Here is a 22,672-nt window from a genome sequence, read left to right on the forward strand (position 1 = left end):
ATTGCCATGGTTACAAATGAATTGTTACTATTAATCAATTGCTTATGTGATGCCAAGACTGAGAATGCAAGAAGCTTGACTAGCATCTTGAAAGAATGTCGAATGGATGCAAGTGGGGAGACTTTAGAGACTTTTGTTAATAAAATAAACCATAATAATTAATGTTGCGCTGTTAAGACAGGAAATTATAAGTGGAAAAGAGAGTTCCTATCACATGAATATCTTGCTAGTGTCCAGCCTAAGCGTTTGTAAGTAGTGTTTGCAGTGCTTTCTTGAATATCACAAATACCGGGCATGCTAATTCAGCTCCTCCATTCCTGATAATTATATGACACAGTTTGAGGTTGTTCACATTTTTGAATAAACATGGTTGATGAACACTGCAATCTGGGGACAGGGTGGGTGGAATGTAAATGTAGCCATGAATCAATATACAGTGGCAAAAGGATAGCCCACTGTTTGAAAATGGAATCATAACAATTAGATAGGTCCCAATTATGTCCTCATCAAGTAGAATTCAAGCTGTGTCTGTGCATTGATACCAACAACCAGACCCGCAACATATAAATGGAACCAGTCTGAAGAAGGGTTTCGGCCCGAAACGTCGCCTATTTCCTTCGCTCCATAGATGCTGCTGCACCCGCTGAGTTTCTCCAGCATTTTTGTGTACCTTCGATCTTCCAGCATCTGCAGTTCCTTCTTGAACACATATAAATGGAATCTGCCTTGGCAGCTAATGACAGGAACACATGAGACTGTCGATGTTAAACAGCCTTAGCTTAGGAAATGCACAGAAATGGTTCAGTGAACTTTGTAGGGAAAACTGGTCACTTGTATCTACCTAACCTCCGAAACAGTGATGCTCACCAAAGAATATGGAAGGAACGGCAAATTCTTGTGCTGGTGCATTCCTGAACTAATCGTATAAACTGATGTGGCATCTGCAAAGAAAGCCTGTAGTTATTTATTGCTGATTTATCAAAAGTGCTTTGCGACTTGCTGAAATAGTTAGAAATTGCGACATCATTTTTCTAGCCTTAACGTCCGAGAGTAAATGACAAGACGGTGATACTAAAGACTCGCACTTGTCAAAGATAGCTTCAAGGTAGAATGGGAATAGTGAATAAAGAAAATGAAAGGATTAAAAAGGACAAGTTCTTACTATAACAGACACTTAATATAAACCTTGTGTGATGATAAACATTTCCTTCTCCCCAGCCAGAAAATCTACCGTATGCACCAGTGGAATGTGCAACTTATAAGATGGACCCCTTGATAAAACTTGGCTGATTTCAAGAGCAAGATTACAATACTAAAAGAACAGTGGATGCACAGAGATTTACCCAAAGCAGATAAGCCTATGTGAGCTGATTGCAGCAACAAAACAAGTTACTGCACTGCAAGCGTCATTATCTGCACTTATTCAGTTGAGAATGGAAATTGGCTGATTATCAACAATCTCCAAATATTGTTTTCTTTAGTATAGTTAGTCAATGCCGGAGGCATGCAATGAAGCCAAATACAATACGAATAACAAAAATAACATTCTGCGGTTCCTTTCCACAAGTAAAGAATATGAAACACAAGTAACAATAAAACTGTCCAGTTGGGATAGATCCAACACAAAGCTTTGTCTTGTAAACACAAGGATGAAGACAAAAATGGGTATATATATCAATCTATTATGTTCCAGAGATTTTCAAAGTGCCTCATACACACAAGCATTTATAAATTATCCTGAAATATAATGATCTGTATTTTGTGTGTGATCCTGGTGGTAGTTTGGTAAAAAACAAGGTCTAAGAAAAAGAATGACCATTTGATTCAATTTTCATGGGATGTTGGCCAGGACATTGCAAAAACTGTGCTTTGTACTTAGGGCGGCATGGTGGTGCAGCAGTAGAGTTGCTGCTTTACAGCACCAGAGTCCCGGACTACGGTTGCTGTCTGTATGGAGTTTGTACGTGACCTGCGTGGGTTTTCTCCGAGAACTTCGGTTTCCTCCCACATTCCAAAGACATACAGGTTTGTAGGTTAATTGTCTTAGTATAAATGTAAAATTGACTCTAGTGTGTGTAGGATTGTGTTAATGTGCGGGGAACGCTGCTCAATGCAGACTCGGTAGGCCAAAGGGGCTGTTGCCGCGCTGTATCACTAAACTAAAACTAATAGGTAGTGTTAAACGATCTTCAACAACATGAAACACACTAGACAAAGCATCAGTAGGAATATTTTACTCAGTGGTCAGCGAAGTAAGCTATCCCAAGTTTCACTGGAGTGAAGTAAAGAATCAAAAGCACTGATGTTTTCAAAAGCTAACTTGCTGATTTAGTTACAAAGCCAAGAGAGGAATGGAGGCATTGGGTATGAAAAGGCTTTAGTATTTCCCGTAGGATTTAGATCAGGAAATAGGAGCTTGGCCAATGAAGAGCTGCACTGCTGATATCTCCTGACTTCAAGTGCATACTTAATCATCAGAAGGAAACCAAGTTGCTTCTGAGCCATCCAGCTGATGATGTATTCCATTAGTTCATGCTGCTTTGATTAAATTTTGCAATATGAAAGAAATGAGAACAATTGAATCATTCGTGCCAGTATATTGGATGAAAGCATGGCTTAAATCTGCCGTATTCAGTATTTAGTAGCAGTGGCGGACTGAGTCTAAAAATATTGGTTGCCAGGAGACAAAGGGGGCCCACTTCATCAGGGGCCCACTTGATATAGGGGGCCCACTTCATCAGGGGCCCACTTGCCATCAGGAAAGCTGACGCCCTGGCCAGTCCGCCACTGTTTAGTAGACTCACAGAGCTTCTTGCCCAGAGTAGGGGAATCGAGAACCAGAGGACATAGGTTTACGGTGAGGTGGGGAAAGATTTAATAGTAACCTGAGGGGTAACTTTTACACACAAAGGGTGGTGTGTGTGTGGAATAAGCTTCTGGAGGAGGTAGTTGAGGCAGGGACTATCGCAACGTTTAAGAAACATTTAGACAAGTACATGGATAGGACAGGTTTACTGGGATATGGGTCAAACACAGGCAGGTGGGACTAGTGTAGATGGGACATGGAGGTCGGTATGGGCAAGTTGGGCTGAAGGACCTGTTTCCATGCTGTATGACTCTATATTTGTTATCTATTTATTGGGATATAGGCATGGCCAGCTTGCAATGCCTATCACTAGTGGTCTTGGAGAAAGTTATGCCAAGTTGCTTTCTTATAACTGGTCTAAACACAAAGTGCTGCAGCAGGTCTGCACCTGTGAGGTGCTGCACCTGTGAGGCGGTAAGGATTAGCGATGTTCCGGATCGTGACCCTTCTACAAATAGATTGTAACAGTGGGGAGAAAGTTGGAAAAGCAAGGGTGGGGGGGGGGGGGGAGGAGGGGAACAATGTTCTTATGGGGCGTATATTAAAGTTCATATATGTTTTATCCTACAGAGTAAGATGGAACACTTTGGTAAAATAAGATCAGCATATCCTGTGCCCCAGTGAAATAGTCCTGTTTCTTTGAAAACTTTTATCACTTTTACCCCAAAATGTAAATTTCAGCATTGCGGTAATTCACTAATACTTTAACATGATAGATGATCTAAACTTACTTCATAGCCTTCGATGGATCGCTGGGTCACAGGTGCCCAGGACATTTCGATTTCTGAGGATGAGACACTCCAGGCACTCAGTTCTGCAGGGGCTTCGTTGGGCTCTGGTTATAGAATAAAATATCAAATGACTTCATTGCAATAAAACCAGATGCACTGATACATTTCTTTTGAACTGACAAAGACTTCAATAACGGTAACAACAAAAGGCATAACCTGCTCGGCATAACATTGAGAATTTCCAATTGTCTATTAGAATTTCAAATTGTTTAATCAAAAAAGTTGATGTTTGAAGTGGCTAATTGAAATCTGATGCTACTGCAAAAATCTTACTATTTGGGAATGTACTCAGTGCTTGTATAATGCTTTTCAGAACCTGCATGTATTTGTGTGGAGTGCAGAATACATGTGATTACAAAGTTAAAGGGTTTCATTAAGAGCCTGTGAAGTGGCAGTGAGAATCTACAAACAGCAGCAGGCACAACACAGCATTTTCTTGTACACCGAACAAAGAGAGGTAAAATAAAATCTATGCTAGGTGTAGAGTTCTTAACCTAACCATGAGGGCCCTTGCACAGTGCGGAAAGTCCTGGGGATTAAAATTTGCTGATGTACCACACAGAGCCCTGAGCAATGGGATTTTACTTCGGAGTCACGTGAGTGACTACGTGAAGAACCCCGCCAGGACGCATGCGTGTCATATCGCTATACGCATTGCAACAAGTCACAGCAAGGGGGAACGATGTTCCCCTAGCGGCAAAATTTGAAAGCCAGGAACAGCAGGTAAGGAGACTCTGCGTTCCAGAATTTGAAAGTCGGGAACAGCAGGTAAGAAGACTCTGCGTTCCTTCCACTTACCTTTTAGGTGGAGACATGGACCGAATCCATGAAGGCTGCGGGAGAGCTGGCGGGGGAGAACCGCGGAGTTGCGGGCAGCCGGCAGCAGCAGCCAAAGGCACGCTAATCTCCCGTAATGGGAACAGCTGTGCCCGACTTTCGCTCCCGACTCGCTCCCGCACCGGGCCGGGCGGGAGAGGGAAGCAAAACTAATGTTCCCCGCGCTGGTTTTTTCACTGGAGGGGAAGCTGGACAAAGTAGTGTCCACAAGTGCTGCTAGTGAAGCTGGCGGGGGAGGACCGCGAAGTTGCGGGCAGCCGGCAACAGCAGCCAAAGGCACGCTAATCTCCCGTAATGGGAACAGCTGTGCCCGACTTTCACTCCCGACTCCCTCCCGCACCGGGCCGGGCGTGAGAGGGAAGCAAAACTAATGTTCCCCGCACTGGTTTCACAGGGGGGGAAGCTGGACAAAATAGTGTCCACAAGTGCTGCTAGGAAGCTGGCTGGGGAGGACCGCGAAGTTGCGGGAGCCAGCAGCAGCTGAAGGCACAAGCCCCGTAAGGGATCAGCTGTGCCGACTTTTGGTCCCGCGCCGGCCAGAACACCACGGCCGGGCGGGAGACTATTTAAATGGGGCCGTTGACTTTTGGACAAGTCAATAACGGCAGCAGACGGGGTGGAACGACGTTCACCCGTAGCGACAATTTTAACCTGGACCTGCAGGTAAGAGCTGCGGTCTTTTTGTGTTTTTACCATGCTGATTGCAGGTGGAGAAACCAACGGGCTGCGACAAAGCTGGTGGGCTAGATGGGATCAGCTGTGCCCGATGTCGCCTCCACACCGGCCATATCCACTCCACGGAAGGGCAGTAAGGACAAAGCTGGAGAAGGAGGACCGCGGATCAGCGGGCAGCCAGCAGCAGCCAGCGGCACTCGGATCACCGATAGTGGGATCAGCTGTGCCCGATGTCGCCTCCGCTCCGGCCAGATCCACGCGGCCGGGCGGAAAGGCTAGACACAAAACAAACAAGGTCGTGGACTCAGAGGAGTCCGACTTTGAACAACCGCGGGCGGCCAGCACCCGAGAGCGCTGGAGCCGGATGGAGAGGTGTATGGAGCTTTGCTCCAATGTGACAGACTCCGGGAGATGGAGTCGGGTCATTGTGGGCCCTATGATAAACCCACGGCAGTACCTCTTGAAGGGCTGCACAGTGCTTCTACCTCATCAGAGGGGAGCACTGCGGGTCAGTTCTGGGCTGACCTGGAAGAGGGGTCCGCAGAAGGAAAGACAAGTGTGCAGCGGGGGCAGGAACAAGAGAACCTACTGGAACCCACTATGGCCAAAGACAGCACCCCCACGCACCCACCAGCAGAACTGGTGAAAGCTCGAAGGTCCGGTACCCAAAACATGAGTCTTTTTAGGCCAAGGCCCAGGCCGGCCTTCTTGGAAGATGCGGGGACCTCCAACGCCAACCAAACCGAAAATCTAGACCCAGCGCGACAACAGCAGCGAAGAACCTACAAAAAGTAAACCTGCCACTGGTAACTATGGAGGTAGGTGGGTCTGGTTCCCTACAATATACAGGGAGCACAGAGATTGGGTGGAGATTACACTCTTTTCTGAATGCATGGAGCATGATAACAACCGATACTTACATCTAAAGCAGTATCCTGGGATATACAATAGAGTTTATACACAAGTACAGCCCTCCAGTTCAACATATACTGAACCGAATGTTCGTGCCTTCTGATAAAGGAAAATCAAAAGCGCAAGCTGAACTGAAGCGGCTTTACATAAAAGGTGTAATTGAGAAAACTCAACACGAACCATTAGGATTCGTGTCCAATATATTTATCAAAAACAAAAAAGATGATGGTTATCGCATCATCATAGATCTGACAAAATAGATACCTTTGTTACTGCTTAACAATTAATTTCCAAAGGTTACTTCTATGGCCAGCATCGATTTAAAAGATGCTTACTATTCAGTGCCTATACGAGGTGACCACAGATGTTACTTAAAATTCAACTGGATGGGACAACTCTGACAGTATAAAGCACTGCCAAATGGGTTATCATCAGCCCCAGGCTGTTTCACAAAAATTTTGAAACCAGCCCTAGCGTTTCTACGGAAACGTACACACATGGTCATGGCATATTTAGATGACATACTCATTGTGGGCAAAACTTTTGAATTGGCCAAACAAACTGTGACAGCCACAAAAATGTTATTTGGAAAACTGGGATTCATTTTTCATCCAGTTAAATCTAAACTAACGCCTTCCACTACTATGGACTATCTGGGGTTTCACCATTGACTCAGTTCACATGTCGGTGACTCTGCCTAAGGGAAAGGCTAGAGATTTAATAGAGGCTTGCAATAACCTCAATGACATCAGCAAACCATCCATCAGATTGGTAGCAAAAGTAATTGGCATAATGATGGCTGCCTTTCCAGCCACACAATTTGGACCTCTACATTACCAAAACTTACAGAGAGCAAAATACAAGCACTCTAAATTATGCAGGTCACTTTGACAGATCTGTGAAACTACCAATCAAGCTAAAATGGAACTAAAATGGTGGATAGATAACATCTGGCTTTGTTCCAATCCAATCATTGTCAGTAACCCTTCCATGGTACTACAAACTGATGCCAATGCACTTGGGTGGGGAGCCACCAATACCAATACCACCGTGGTAGCATACATTGACCACAGGGTGGAAACAAATCGACATCATGTGACAATCTGGCTATACAATTTGGCAATGGTGTATCCAGAGAGATATTTGGATATCAGCCACTTACCTACCAGGAAGACTAAATTCAGTGGCAGACACCAGGTCACGCAAATTTAATGAAAACACCAAATGGATGTTGAATAAAATAGTATTTGCTGATATCACAGCAAATATGGAACAGCAGATATCGATTTATTCGCATCCAGACTTAACCACCAGTTATCAAAGAATAATCCTGAAGTTGCTCAGGAATTGGTCTCCAGCAACAGTTCTGTCCCTACACAGACTGACATTAAAACAGTCATGCTAATGGTATTGGTCACGGCACAGAAGATACAGTCACTGCAAAAACTAGACTGGACAACATGACTTCCTCAATAGAAAATATTACGTTTCATATTTATGCGTTAGTAAGCAGAACAGAAAGGGATCAGCAGGCCTCAATATACAATTAGGTCATACCCAACAGATGACTGGCTGTGTATAGTAAGACATCTGTCGTTATACATGGAGAAAACGAATATCCTAAGAGGCAATGAAAAGGCACATTTTGGTCAGCCACTAGCATCCACACCAAGAGTGACGGTCCAGACCATCTCAAGATGGCTGAAACAGGTGCTAACACAGGCTGGGGTGGATACTAATATTTTAAAATCTCTTTCCACCAGGGCTGCAGCTACATCGGCAGCAATACAGTTGGATGTACCAATGGACCAAATCCTCAAGGCAGCAGGATGGTCTGGAGGGGAAAACATTCCAATTATTTTATAATAAACCAGTAATGAAACCTGGAACGTTTGCAGAAACAATTTTAAGTTCTGTAAATTAATTTAAACCCATAAAAAGGGGTTATAAATTTGTGTTAACAAATTTTATGATTTCAATGTCGAATTCATGTCCAAATTATGTTAACACAATTCCTCCCAGTCAAGGCAGACGTGATGCATGGACTCGTTTCCACGGCATGAAATCACAGAGCTTTAAAATCTTCACGTAGTCACTCACGTGACTCCGACGTAAAATAGTAAGATTAAACGAGAACTTACCAGTTTGAAGTTTGATCTGTATTTTATGAGGAGTTACGATGAGGGATTACGTGCCCTCCGCTCCCACCCTGATCATATACTTAACTGGTATCTCTTCTCTAATCTTACTATGTTTAGTCATTACAGTTATCTGTGATTTCACACCGCTGCTTTGAAGAATGACACGCATGCGTCCTGGCGGGGTTCTTCACGTAATCCCTCATCGTAACTCCTCATAAAATACAGATCAAACTTCAAACTGGTAAGTTCTCGTTTAATCTTACTATTAAACGCTGATCAGCTGCCCGAATACCTCTGAACACCAAAAGCCTGCATTGTAATTGTTGAATGAACCGTTTTTTTCAAGCAGGTAAGCAAGCCGGCTGCAGGAGTTAATGCAGTGCCTCAATGGTGGAGTGGGCCGCAGGAGCTACTGTAGCAGCCTGGGGCTCGGCTGGACGCCGCATCAAGAGGCCTGGCCCGTGGACTGGACTCGGCCTGCAGCAGCTACAGAGCAGTGGAGGACACCAACCTCTATGCTTGGCCAGGTCGACCTTGCAACACAGCAGGCCAACAGGCCCTCATGGTTAGTTTAGAACTCTACACCTATAACAACTGGGACTGGAAATGGTGCCAAATCTTGCGATTATGTGTACTGTCAGGTTGGGTGAGTGGGCAGATGCATTCCCATCAACTCCTCCAGATTCTACCACTTACCAGCACATTCAGGGCCATTTGAAATGGCAAATAAATCTAGCAACATGTACGTCTTTGGGATGTGGGGGAAAACCAAAACACTTTATTGAATTCTTCGAGGAGGCAATGCCTGTGATCGATACGGGTCAGGCATTTGAAATTATCTTCGTGGAATTTAGTTAGACATTTGATAAAGTCCCTTATGGTAGGCTGATGTAGAAAATTAAGATGCATGGGATACAATGTGACTTGATCATTTGGATTCAGAACTGACTTACTCAGAAAATAGAGGTTTGTGGTGGTAAGTTGTTTTTCTTGCTGGAAGTGGAGTTCTGTGACAAGTGGAGTTCTGAAGAATCGTTGCTGGGATCTTTGTTGTTTGTGATATATATAATCAACTTGGACATAAATGTGGATGGGTTGGTGAGTAAGTTTGCAGACAACAACAAAAAATGGTGGAAATGCAGACACTGAGGAAGGTTGTTAAAGGATACACCAGGATATGGATTGGTTACAGATATGGGCAGAGAAATAGCTGATGGAGTTTGGTCTGAGCTACTGTGAGGCGTTGCATTTTGCCAGGTCAAATGTTAGGAGAAAATACACAGTTAATGACAAGACCCATAGCAGCACTACTGGACAGAGGGACCTTGGGCTCCATGACCAAAGCTCTCTGAAAGTGGCCAGCAAGCAGATAAAGTGATAAAGAAGACATATGGTGTGTTTGCCCTCATCAGTCAGGGCACTGAGTCATTGTACTGCTCAATGTTTCACCATAACCATCCTCTGGTTACATGGTTCCTTCGTATCCAGCTCACAGTTTCTAACTCATTCCATGACATGACAATTAAACCATTGCATCTGACGAGGCATGCGCACAATAGCTAAGTCAACATAATATTGTGTCGTGTATGTACATCATAATACATGACTAACGGCTGGATTTGACCATGCTTTCCCCCAAATCTGCTCTGCCATTTAATGTTTATCTTATTGTATCCTCAATTCCTCATTCTCATCCACCTCAGGTGATCTTTCACACCCTTGCCTATCATGAACCCATCTACTTTAAAAATATCAGCTTTGTCCACCTTTCGAAGAGAGTACCTAACACTCGGCAACACCTCCTCTCCGTCTTAAATGGATGGTGCCTTACTTTTAATGAGTGACTACTGACTTAGATTCCCACACAACTGGAAATGTTCTTTCCCAATCCGTCCTGTGCAAACCCCTCAGGGTGTTGCTTTTCAATCAAGTCCCCACTCACTTCCAACCCAATCTAACAGCCCTTATCTGTTGTAATCATTAATTAACATTGTCATCTGAGCAAATTCTATATTTTACAACACCATCGCTCTCAAACTCAATATAAAATTCTGTCACGATACAATCACTCTTCCCATCAGGTTACTGCAGGAAATGTACATTTTGGATGGGAATAGGAAAAGGACATATTCCTGCTCGTTATTTCTTTTTATGTGTGTCTTAGATAAGTGAGCTATTGCTTTAGCTATAGTGTTCTCAATGATTAAACAATTCGCTAATAATTTCTGTCTTAATTCACAGAGGAAAAATGACCACTACAACAAGGTATACAGGAGCTGCCAGTATTTATGGAACTGGCCCCATGAAATCTGTCAGCACCTAGTGGATTGGGGCAGAGAACAATGTAAAGTACTATGTACATTTTGGAACTTTGCCTTGGAGCTTAGTGCTTCAAATAAAACCATTGAGCAAAACAAATAGATTTCAGAAATAAAAGGAAAGCTGTTCAGGACTATTTTGAATCACATGTTTGGGTGCCTCTCCATTACTAGGTCTCTCACTGCGACTGTGGGCGCCAGTTTAAACTGCATGAAACCAAGCACGTTGTGCACATTTTGCACAGAAGCAAAGTCTGGAAATTCCAAGCTACCAGGGAATTGGAAGGAAGTGAAGTGAATGTGAGTTGGGAGCAGTGGCTCAGCAACTAACACACTTGCTGCAGTTGTTGCCAGGAGAGAACTTGGCAAAAGTTTCAGATTTAGACTTTTGAGACCCAGCACGGAAACAGGCCCTTCGGCCCACCGAGTCCGCGCTGACCAGTGATCACCCTGTACACTAACACTATCCTACACACTAGGGTCAATTTACAATTTTACCGGTCAATTAACCTCCAAACCTGTACGCGTTTGGAGTGTTGAGGAAGACGGAGTGCACGGAGAAAACCCACACGGTCATGGGGAGAAGGTACAAATTCCGCAAGGACAGCGTCCGTGGTCAGGATCGAACCCAAGTCTTCGGCGCTGTGAGGCTGCAACTCTACCACTGCCGCCCCCATCTGTCTGTCGTGATCCAGTATGTTACTGAGGGAGCACCGCACCATCATTTGTATTATCTTTCAGGCAAAGGAGATCCTGTCTGTCCAAGTGGATGAAACTGAACTCGACCAGTTGATCATTTTAGATGATCAGCCATGATCATATTGAATGGCAGTGCTGGCTCGAAGGGCCGAATGGCCTACTCCTGCACCTATTTTTCTATGCTTCTATGCTCCATGACCACTATTTTTAAGCAGAGCAGGGAGTTATTCTCCAGAGCCCAGGAAAAGATTGAATGCTCAATCAACACCTCTTAAACAGGATAGCTAAACTTTATCTTTCGGCTGTTTGTGGAAGCTTCCTGTAGATAGATTGGCAGCTTCACTCCCTACGTGAAAACACTGACTACAATCACAAGATTTTCATTGACTGTAAAGCACCGTGCGGTGCGCTGAGGCCAAGAAAGATGAATATTAATGTAAACTTTCTTTGCTTCTCTGTATTATTCTTCAGAACTTTGAGAATATTACAGATCTTATTCCAGGGGGAGAGAAATGTCAAATGGTAAAGAGAAAGTAGAAGGAAGCAGTGCAGAAAAGTGTTTGGGGTTAGGATAACCAAACTGTGTCAGAAAGGTTTAGAGCATACAGGCAAAGAGTACGTTGTCGAATAGGGTTGTGTTCAGAAAAATAGTAATGCAACAACAGGGCCATAGCAAATAAATGGTAAGATATTTAACAATGTTAAATATCTGAAAGCTATAGATGGCTGGATCTGAAATGTATGATATAGTGGACAAAATAACAGCACAAATAGATGTAAATGGATATGATTTGATTGCCAGTGTAGAAACATTGCAGCAGGGTAACAGCCTTCCTTACTGTGCGCAACTTCAACTATCTTGATGTAATTTCCAAATGGACGTACCAACTCATCTACATTTGTTTCCAAGTCGTTTATATCTATCATGAACAAAAATAAAGTCCTAGCACAGATCCCTACAGAACAGCATTGGTCACAGATCTCCAGCCAGAATAACACCCTTCCACTATTATCCCCTGCCTTCAATGGGTAATCCAGTCTGAATCCAAACAACAAAGTCACCACAGATACCATGCATCTTAATCATCTGCATCAGCCGATCATGAAGGACTTCATCAAATTCCTTACTAAAATGAAGAAGTGAAATAACAAGTCTAAATTATCCTTTTAGAAATCATTCGTTAGTATTCATGGGTCCTTTCAAATGGTTTTGAAAGATTAAATTATACCAAGAAAAATATTAAATCTAGTTTCAAATGAAAATTTCCATTTCGGAAATGAAGGGGAGCAGCTAAGTACAACAATGGGAATTAACCACCATTGCTGGAAACAGTCTATTTGTGCACATGCTCGTTCATCTGCAAACTCGATGCTTATCTTTTACGCTTGCTGATCATAAGGTCATAAGTGATAGGAGCAGAAATAAACCATTCGGCCCATCGTCTACACCATTCAATCATATCAAATGTTCATCATATGTTAACCCATTCATTCCTGGGATCATTCTTATCAACCGCCTCTTCAGAGCCAGCATGGTGCCCACAATTGCTCACAATACTCCAAATGCAGCCTGACCAGCGCCTTATTGAGCCTCAGCATTACATCTCTGTTTTTGTATTCTAGCCCTCTTAAAATAAATGCTAGCATTCCATTTGCCTTCTTTATTACCGATTCGACTTGCAGATTAACTTTGCGGAATCCTGTACAAGCACTCTCTTTCTGCCTCTGATTTCTGGATTCTCTCCCCATTTAAAAAATAGTTTACGCCTATATTCCTACCTCAAAAATGCATGACTCTGCACTTTGCTACACTATATTCTATCTGCCACTTCTCTGCCCACTCTCCCAACCTGTCCTTGTCCTTCTGCAGATCCCTGCTTTCTTGACACTACCTGCCCCTCCACCTATTTTCGTATCATTCACAAACTTGGCCACTAAGCCTTCAATCCCCTCATCCAAATCATTAATATACAACATAAAGAGCAGCGGCCTCAGCACCAAGCCCTGTGGAACTGGCAGCCAACCAGAATAGGCCCCCTCCATTGCAACTCTTTGCTTTCTGCCATCCAGCCAACCTGCTATCCATGTTAGTGTCTGCCCTTTGATATCATGGGCTCTGATCTTCCTGAGCAGCCTTACATGTGGCACCTTATTAAAGGCTTATCATCTACACCACGCTGCCTGGGCAAGGCCACCTGCATAATCAAGGACGAGTCTCACCCTGGTCATTCCCTCTTCCCCCCTCTCCCATCAGGCAAAAAGGTACAGAAGTGTGAAAGTGCACACCTCCAGATTCAGGGACAGTTTCTTCCCACCTGTTATCAGGCAACTGAACCATCCTATCAACAACTAGAGAGCAGTCCTGAGCTAGTCTCCACATCATTTGAGACCCTCGGCATATCTTTTATCAGACTTTACTGGACTTTATCTTGCACTAAACGTTATTCCCTTTATCATGTATCAGTGCTCTGTGAACAGTTAGATAGTAATCATGTGCCATCTTTCCATTGACTGGTTAGCACATGACAAAAAGCCTTTCATTGTACGTCAGTACATGTGACAACAAACTAAACTAAACTGAACTAAATTGTTTTTTCAGTTTTGGAAGACAAGAATATTTTGCAGGATTGTACGTAATGCCTTGTTTGGCCAAAGGACCTCAGAAAGTGTGGGAGGGTGTGAAAGTGGGAGAGAACTGAACTTCCATGCTCAGTTGAAAGGATTAGTGTTGGCAGAACACAAGAGGAGGTGAAGGACATGGTTGAACGTGTGGCAGGACAAGCTCCTGTGCATTGTTCCTTCCTTCTGCTCTCTTTGTGCATTCCATCATTATTCACTCCCACCATCAGATCCTCAGCTCTGGGTCTCTCCTTCCATAAGGCACCATCTGAAGCCCACATCCACATCTGAGGTTTTACTCATGGCTCTTTTACAGTGACTCAAAGACAAATGAATAAAAATGTACATGCATATACACAAAGAAACACACATATCGACTAGACATGAACAATTGCACACATTACACGCAAACATATGCAGACACACGTGTACACACATGACTGCAAACAAATACAGACATATGCACATAGACACGTGAACAACCACAAGCACATACACACATGTACACACAGAAGCACCCAAACACATATGCACATATACAGACTGTAGAACCATCACCTCTGACTACTGCTTAAATCCTGATATAAGGCTCTTCCCTCAGTCCCAAGAGAGAAAGGCCAGTCTCATGACTATTATTCACATCTCAGTCATAAATGCAGTGTGATAAGGCATGAAGATGATTTGTCACTCCCAATAAATACATTAAAATGAGGTATGAAGTTTTCTAAACTTTACCTCAACTAAGTTTCTACAGTTTGTGTTGGAACTTGTTTGAACTCCAGGGAAATAAATGATTTAGTATTAGAACTGAGGAAAGACATGCTCCAAAAGTGACTAAAGTGCATCAATCATATTAATGCACAGAGGCACTTTGCCAGGTGTCATTCTTAATTGTCTCGAGCTGACAAAATGTCCAGGAAAAAAGTGAACTTCAACCTAAGGCTTTTAATGAAGGCCACATTCTCTGAGTAAAAACATCTTGCTCAACAATGTGAAAGTCATTTTTTAAAAAAAGCTAATAGGCAAAATTGAATGATCTGGCGCAGAGTTGATGCAAGCGTGCCAAGTACGTGGAGATTTAGGGATCGATTGGCTGACTCTGGAGAGGAGAGACACAGCCAAAATCACCCAGACTACTTCTGCAATGCAAACCCAGGAAACTCACAGCTTCCATGTCTACAGGTCCTAAGTCCAACAAATGCAATGTGATGTGGTCAATCAGGACTTATTAGTGAGGAAGAAAAACTGGAGAAACAATTCCCACTCAATTTCCTTGCAGAAACTAACATCCCATTGAAGGATAGACACAAAATGCTAGAGTAACTCAGCGGGACAGGCAGCATCTCTGGAGAGGAAGAATGGGTGATTTTTCGGCTAAAGACCCTCTTCAGACTGAAAAAGGATCTCGACACGAAATGTCACCCATTCCTTTTCTCCAGAGATGCTGCTTGTCCCGCTGAGTTACTGCAGCATTTTGTGTCTATCCTCGGTTTAAACCAGCATCTACAGTTCCTTCCCTCACATCCCATTTAAGGAAATAAATACGGAGGAGAAACAGCTTTCTGTTATTGTCCATGTTACCACATTGAATATGACTGCCACTGGTCACTGACTCAATCTTTCAGATTTTCCCAGAATTGCTGCTATTATAGCGACAGCAAGTATCATTCACGGGAACACTCAACAGTGGAAAGCCCTGTAATGCCTCTGCCTCTAATGCCGTAAAGCATTTAATTTCTCATTTTACTTCGGAGTCACGTGAGTGACTACGTGAAGAACCCCGCCAGGACGCATGCGTGTCATATTGCTACACGCATTGCAACAAGTCACAGCAAGGGGGAACAACGTTCCCCTAGCGGCAAAATTTGAAAGCCGGGAACAGCAGGTAAGGAGACTCTGCGTTCCAGAATTTGAAAGTCGGGAACAGCAGGTAAGAAGACTCTGCGTTCCTTCCACTTACCTTTTAGGTGGAGACATGGACCGGATCCATGAAGGCTGCGGGAAAGCTGGCGGGGGAAAACCGCGGAGTTGCGGGCAGCCGGCAGCAGCAGCCAAAGGCACGCTAATCTCCCGTAATGGGAACAGCTGTGCCCGACTTTCACTCCCTACTCGCTCCCGCACCAGGCCCGGCCGGGCGGGAGAGGGAAGCAAAAATTAATGTTCCACGCGCTGGGTTTTTCACAGGGGGGGAAGCTGGACAAAATAGTGTCCACAAGTGCTGCTAGGAAGCTGGCTGGGGAGGACCGCGAAGTTGCGGGAGCCAGCAGCAGCTGAAGGCACAAGCCCCGTAAGGGATCAGCTGTGCCGACTTTTGGTCCCGCGCCGGCCAGAACACCACGGCCGGGCGGGAGACTATTTAAATGGGGCCGTTGACTTTTGGACAAGTCAATAACAGCAGCAGACAGGGTGGAACGACGTTCACCCGTAGCGACAATTTCAACCTGGACCTGCAGGTAAGAGCTGAGGTCCTTTTGTGTTTTACCTTGCTGATTTCAGGTGGAGAAACCAACGGGCTGCGACAAAGCTGGTGGGCTAGATGGGATCAGCTGTGCCCGATGTCGCCTCCGCACCGGCCAGATCCACTCCACGGAAGGGCAGTAAGAACAAAGCTGGAGAGGGAGGACCGCGGAGCAGCGGGCAGCCAGCAGCAGCCAGCGGCACTCGGATCACCGATAGTGGGATCAGCTGTGCCCGATGTCGCCTCCGCACCGGCCAGATCCACGCGGCCGGGCGGTAAGGCTAGACACAAAACAAACAAGATCGTGGACTCAGAGGAGTCCGACTTTGAACAACCGCAGGCGGCCAGCGCCCGAGAGCGCTGGAGCCGGTTGGAGCGGTGTATGGAGCTTTGCTCCAACGTGACAGACTCCGGGAGATGGAGTCGGGTCACTGTGGGCCCTATGATAAACCCACAGCAGTACCTCTTGAAGGGCTGCACAGTGCTTCTACCTCATCAGAGGAGAGCACTGCGGGTCAGTTCTGGGCTGACCTGGAAGAGGGGTCCGCAGAAGGAAAGACAAGTGTGCAGGGGGTGCAAGAACAAGAGAACTTACTGGAACCCACTACGGCCAAAGACAGCACCCCCACGCACCCACCAGCAGAACTGGTGAAAGCTCGAAGGTCCGGTACCCAAAACATGAGTCTTTTTAGGCCATGGCCCAGGCCGGCCTTCTTGGAAGATGCGGGGACCTCCAACGCCAACCAAACCGAAAATCCAGACCCCAGCGCGACAACAGCAGCAAAGAACCTACAAAAAGTAAACCTACCACTGGTAACTATGGAGGTAGGTGGGTCTGGTTTCCTACAATATACAGGGATCACGGAGGTTGGGTGGAGATTACACTTTTTCTGAATGCATGGAGCATGATAACAACCGATACTTACATCTTAAGCAGTATCCTGGGATATACAATAGAGTTTATACACAAGTACAGCCCTCCAGTTCAACATATACTGAACCGAATGTTCGTGCCTTCTGATAAAGGAATATCAAAAGCGCAAGCTGAACTGAAGCGGCTTTACATAAAAGGTGTAATTGAGAAAACTCAACACGAACCATTAGAATTCATGTCCAATATATTTATCAAAAACAAAAAAGATGATGGTTATCGCATCATCATAGATCTGACAAAATAGATACCTTTGTTACTCCTTAACAATTAATTTCCAAAGGTTACTTCAATGGCCAGCATCGATTTAAAAGATGCTTACTATTCAGTGCCTATACGAGGTGACCACAGATGTTACTTAAAATTCAACTGGATGGGACAACTCTGACAGTATAAAGCACTGCCAAATGGGTTATCATCAGCCCCAGGCTGTTTACAAAAATTTTGAAAACAGCCCTAGCGTTTCTACGGAAACGTACTCACATGGTCATGGCATATTTAGATGACATACTCATTGTGGGCAAAACTTTGGAATTGGCCAAACAAATTGTAACAGCCACAAAAAAGTTATTGGAACACTGGGATTCATTTTCCATCCAGTCAAATCTAAACTAACGCCTTCCACTACTATGGACTATCTGGGGTTTCACCATTGACTCAGTTCACATGTCGGTGACTCTGCCTAAGGGAAAGGCTAGAGATTTAATAGAGGCTTGCAATAACCTCACTGACATCAGCAAACCATCCATCAGATTGGTAGCAAAGTAATTGGCATAATGATGGCTGCCTTTCCAGCCACACAATTTGGACCTCTACATTACCAAAACGTACAGAGAGCAAAATACAAGCACTCTAAATTATGCAGGTCACTTTGACAGACCTATGAAACTACCAATCAAGCTAAAATAGAACTAAAATGGTGGATAGATAACATCTGGCTTTGTTCCAATCCAATCATTGTCAGTAACCCTTCCATGGTACTACAAACTGATGCCAGTGCACTTGGGTGGGGAGCCACCAATACCATCACCAGCTGTATAGTAAGACATCTGTCGTTATTCATGGAGAAAACGAAAATCCTAAGAGGCAATGAAAAGGCACATTTTGGTCAGCCACTAGCAACCACACCAAGAGTGACGGTCCAGACCATCTCAAGATGGCTGAAACAGGTGCTAACACAGGCTGGGGTGGATACTAATATTTTAAAATCTCTTTCCACCAGGCTGCAGCCACATCGGCAGCGATACAGTTGGATGTACCAATGGACCAAATCCTCAAGGCAGCAGGATGGTCTACGGGAAAACATTCCAATTATTTTATAATAAACCAGTAATGAAACCTGGAACGTTTGCAGAAACAATTTTAAGTTCTGTAAAGTAATTTAAACCCATAAAAAGGGGTTATAAATTTGTGTTAACAAATTTTATGATTTCAATGTCGAATTCATGTCCAAATTATGTTAACACAATTCCTCCTACAGTCAAGGCAGACGTGATGCATGGACCCGTTTCCACGGCATGAAATCACAGAGCTTTAAAATTTTCACGTAGTCACTCACGTGACTCCGAAGTAAAATAGTAAGATTAAACGAGAACTTACCAGTTTGAAGTTTGATCTGTATTTTATGAGGAGTTACGATGAGGGATTACGTGCCCTCCGTTATCTGTGATTTCACACCGTTGCTTTGAAGAATGACACGCATGCGTCCTGGCGGGGTTCTTCACGTAATCCCTCATCGTAACTCCTCATAAAATACAGATCAAACTTCAAACTGGTAAATTCTCGTTTAATCTTACTATTCTACTGCACTCCACTCCAGTGCCTTGTACATATGCATCAACATTACCCTACTTTCAATCTCTATAACTGTTGCAATGAAAGCCAGCATTGCATTAGGATTCCTAACTGCTTACTCTTCCTCATGCTAGTCTTCCGTGTTCTACACAGAAAGACTTTCACATCTCTCTGCATCACATCTCGCTCCATATAAGGAGCAATGTGTTTTTTCATTCTGTCTTTCAAATTCCCCGTATGATGCCATCTTCTTACACAATCACTTTGCACATCCGTAATCCTCGTGTCTCTTTACTAGTCTCTTTACTAGCCATCTGTCCCGGTGTATGGTAAATTTGATCCTTGCAAGTCAGGAAGATAGACTTCGAATTGATGAAGTCCCACCATGATGAGATGAGATGAGAAGAACTTTTTTCACACAGAGAGTGGTGAATCTCTGGAACTCTCTGCCACAGAGGGTAGTCGAGGCCAGTTCATTGGCTATATTTAAGAGGGAGTTAGATGTGGCCCTTGTGGCTAAGGGGATCAGAGGGTATGGAGAGAAGGCAGGTACGGGATACTGAGTTGGATGATCAGCCAAGATCATATTGAATGGCGGTGCAGGATCGAAGGGCCGAATGGCCTACTCCTGCACCTAATTTCTATGTTTCTATGATACCTGCGGTGCTTCATTCAATGCCAAGCCATCCTGGGTGAAACGGGTCAATGGGCATCACAGGGAAAACACTTGTGGTCGGAGTGTATATTACACAGCTCCCCACAGCAGTTGGAGTTCTCACCCAACCCTCATGGAACTCCCATGTTCCCCTGCCCCATGATCCTCATCACAAATGAGCTCAATAATTGAGCCTCAACATACCTCCAGGAAAGAGAATTCCAAAGATTCAGCAGCTTCTGCATGAATCTTTGTAATGAGATGAATCGATCAGGTAAATGCACAGAGTCTCTTGCCCAGAGTAGGTGAATCGAAGACCAGAGGACATAGGTTTAAGGAGAAAGGGCAAAGATTTTATAAGAATCTGAGGGGTAACATTTTCTCACAAATGGTGGTGGGTGTATGGAACAAGCTGCCAGAGGAGGCAGGGACTATCCCAACGTTTAGGAAACAGTTAGACAGGTACATATGGATAGGACAGGTTTGGAGGGATATGGACCAAACACGGGCAGGTGGGAATAGTGTAGCTGGGACATGTTGGCCTGTGGGGGCAAGTTGGGCCGAATGGGCCTGTTTTCCATACTGTATTACTCCATGTCTCTATGACAGACATAAATGCCTTATCACTTATACTGAGTTTCTGATCCTTGTGAAACATTCTCATTGCATCCATGCTCTTGAGCCCTGTAAGAATATTTTGTGATTCATTTCATGAGAATACAGGTCTTGTCCACTTGTTCATGTGAATACAGGTCTTGTCCACAGTGTTCCTCACACTGCAAATCCACCATCCCTGGAACAAGTTCAATGAAGCTTGCTGCATTCCCCAAATTGTAAGTGGGTCCTTCCTTAGCTCAGCAAACAATATGATGTACAATACTCCTGCAGTGGTCTCAACAAGGGTCTATATCATTGCAGTGTCAACTTTATTCAAGACTTAATCACCTACTGACCTTCCTAATCTCTTGCTGCACCTACAAGTTGACGTTCTGTGACTTGTGCACGAGTGCCTTTGAACATTAACGTCACCCAATCTCTCACCATTTAAAAAATACTCTGTACCAATTTTGCTCTGTACCAAAGTTTTCTGTGCCAATGTGCATAACTGCATTTTTCCACATTATATTGCACCCTTGTGCTTTTTCTACACACAATCAGCTTCTCTAAACCCCGCTGAAGTCTCATTATGACCTCCCTCCTCCTCCTCACAATCCCACCTAGTATTGTTTCATTAGTAACCTTGCAAATATAAGATATGGACCCTTCAGCTAAATCCCTGCTATAGATTGTGAATGACCCACACATTGCTGCCCCTGGTATCCCACTTGTCACACCTGACAGCCTAAGAAAGATCTGTTTGTTCCCACTTGTTGCCTTCTGTCAGGTAACCAATTCAGTGTATTATCTCCAACCCCATGTGCTCTAATAGCAATGGTTGGAAAACTGCTCCAATTGAAGGATGTAATACCAGAACACCTTGAAAAAAATTACAGAGATTCCTGTACGGCGCCTCAACAAAATATGCTTGAAAATTCTAAATACACCACACACTCTCACTCTCTCTCATCGATTATTGCACATCACATTCTCAAAGGACTACAACAGATTCATCGGAAATGATTTTCCCTTCATAAATTAAAAGACATTTGAATAGGTACATATATAGAAATAGTGTAGGAAGGAACTGTATATGCTGATTTATACTGAAGATAAACACAAAGTGCTGGAGTAACTCAGCAGGTCAGGCAGCATCGCTGTAGAAAAAAGGTGAGATTTCCGGTCAGAATCCTTCTTCAGGCGGTCTGAAGAAAAGTTCCGACCCGAAACGTCGCCTATCCTTTTTCTCCAGAGATGCTGCCTGACTCGCTGAGTTACTCCAGCACTTTGTATTTAGGAATAGTTCGGGATTATATGGGTCAAATGCAGGCAAGTGGGACAAGCTTTGTCGGTATGGATGAATTGAGCCAAATGGCCTGTTTCTGTGCTGTATGACTCCATGACTCTAAACCAGGTCTACTCTGCCCAATCCTGTTATTCCTTACATAGTGTTACACCTTTTGTTATGGATTCTGGCATTTACTCCACCATGATTTAGCAAGTATGCAGTTCTCCTTCCGTTTTATATAAAGTGGGATCCTATTGCTAGCCTCCAATACTCAGAAACAATTGGATAGAAAAACTAAAAGCATGCTCGTGCCACTTACCGTTCTCCGACGAATAAATAAAAGCAGACAGGCTGAAGGGGCCATTTCCTTTGCTGTTGAAAGCTTTGACCTTGACTTCGAACTGGGTGTGCGGCATCATGGAGTCATCCTTATGAACGTATCTGTCGCCTTCAGGATTGGGAACCGTCACCTTCCTCCACTCTCTTTCTCCACTTCGCTTGAATGCAACCAAGTAGCCAAAGCTGCTTCCAAAATGGTACTCTCTTGACAAGGGCTAGGGGGGGGCGGAAAGCACGGGCACAGTGTTAGCCTCATGTGAGAACAGAAACATCCATCTGGGGTGTTTCAGACAATTAACAGATTCCACTGGGTCATCAAAATGCAATTGTTTCATTCGTTGCAACAGATAAAATATGGAGAGCAATTGTCAAGCCACACCACTGGACTGGGAAGGGCAATGTCACAAGGCACTTCCCCTCATGTAGAGCATCATACAATACCTCCACCCCTCTCAAAGGATACAGCCAGGTCAGTTCTAAAACTGATAGATTTTGTTGCATTTAGCCATTAATCAATGCTGAGGTAAGGCAGGTAAACAGAACATGTGTATCATTAGATGATAATCATAAGATCATAAGTGATAGTAGAATTAGGCCATTCGGCCCATCAAGTCTATTCAATCATGGCTGATCTATCTCTCCCTCCTAACCCCATTCTTCTGCCTTCTCCCCATAACCCCTGATACCTGTACTAATCAAGAATCTATCTATTTCTGCCTAAAAAATATCCTTTAACTTGGCCTCCACAGCCT

General features: G+C 44.1%; 1 protein-coding gene across 3 annotated transcripts in view; it reads right to left on the reverse strand.

The window, feature by feature from the left end:
• Positions 1-22,672, reverse strand: part of cntn1 (contactin 1) — a 455,514-nt gene that overhangs the window by 59,937 nt on the left and 372,905 nt on the right. For all 3 annotated transcript variants that reach the window (XM_033037676.1, XM_033037677.1, XM_033037678.1), the window contains 2 exons: positions 21,901-22,135; positions 3,598-3,701 (listed from right to left, as the gene is read on the reverse strand). In XM_033037676.1, the coding sequence (XP_032893567.1) occupies positions 3,598-3,701; positions 21,901-22,135 (339 nt within the window). The remainder of the gene's footprint in view (positions 1-3,597; positions 3,702-21,900; positions 22,136-22,672) is intronic.

The sequence above is a fragment of the Amblyraja radiata genome, chromosome 19 (genome assembly GCF_010909765.2).
Source record: "Amblyraja radiata isolate CabotCenter1 chromosome 19, sAmbRad1.1.pri, whole genome shotgun sequence".
NCBI classification, from domain to species: domain Eukaryota; kingdom Metazoa; phylum Chordata; class Chondrichthyes; order Rajiformes; family Rajidae; genus Amblyraja; species Amblyraja radiata.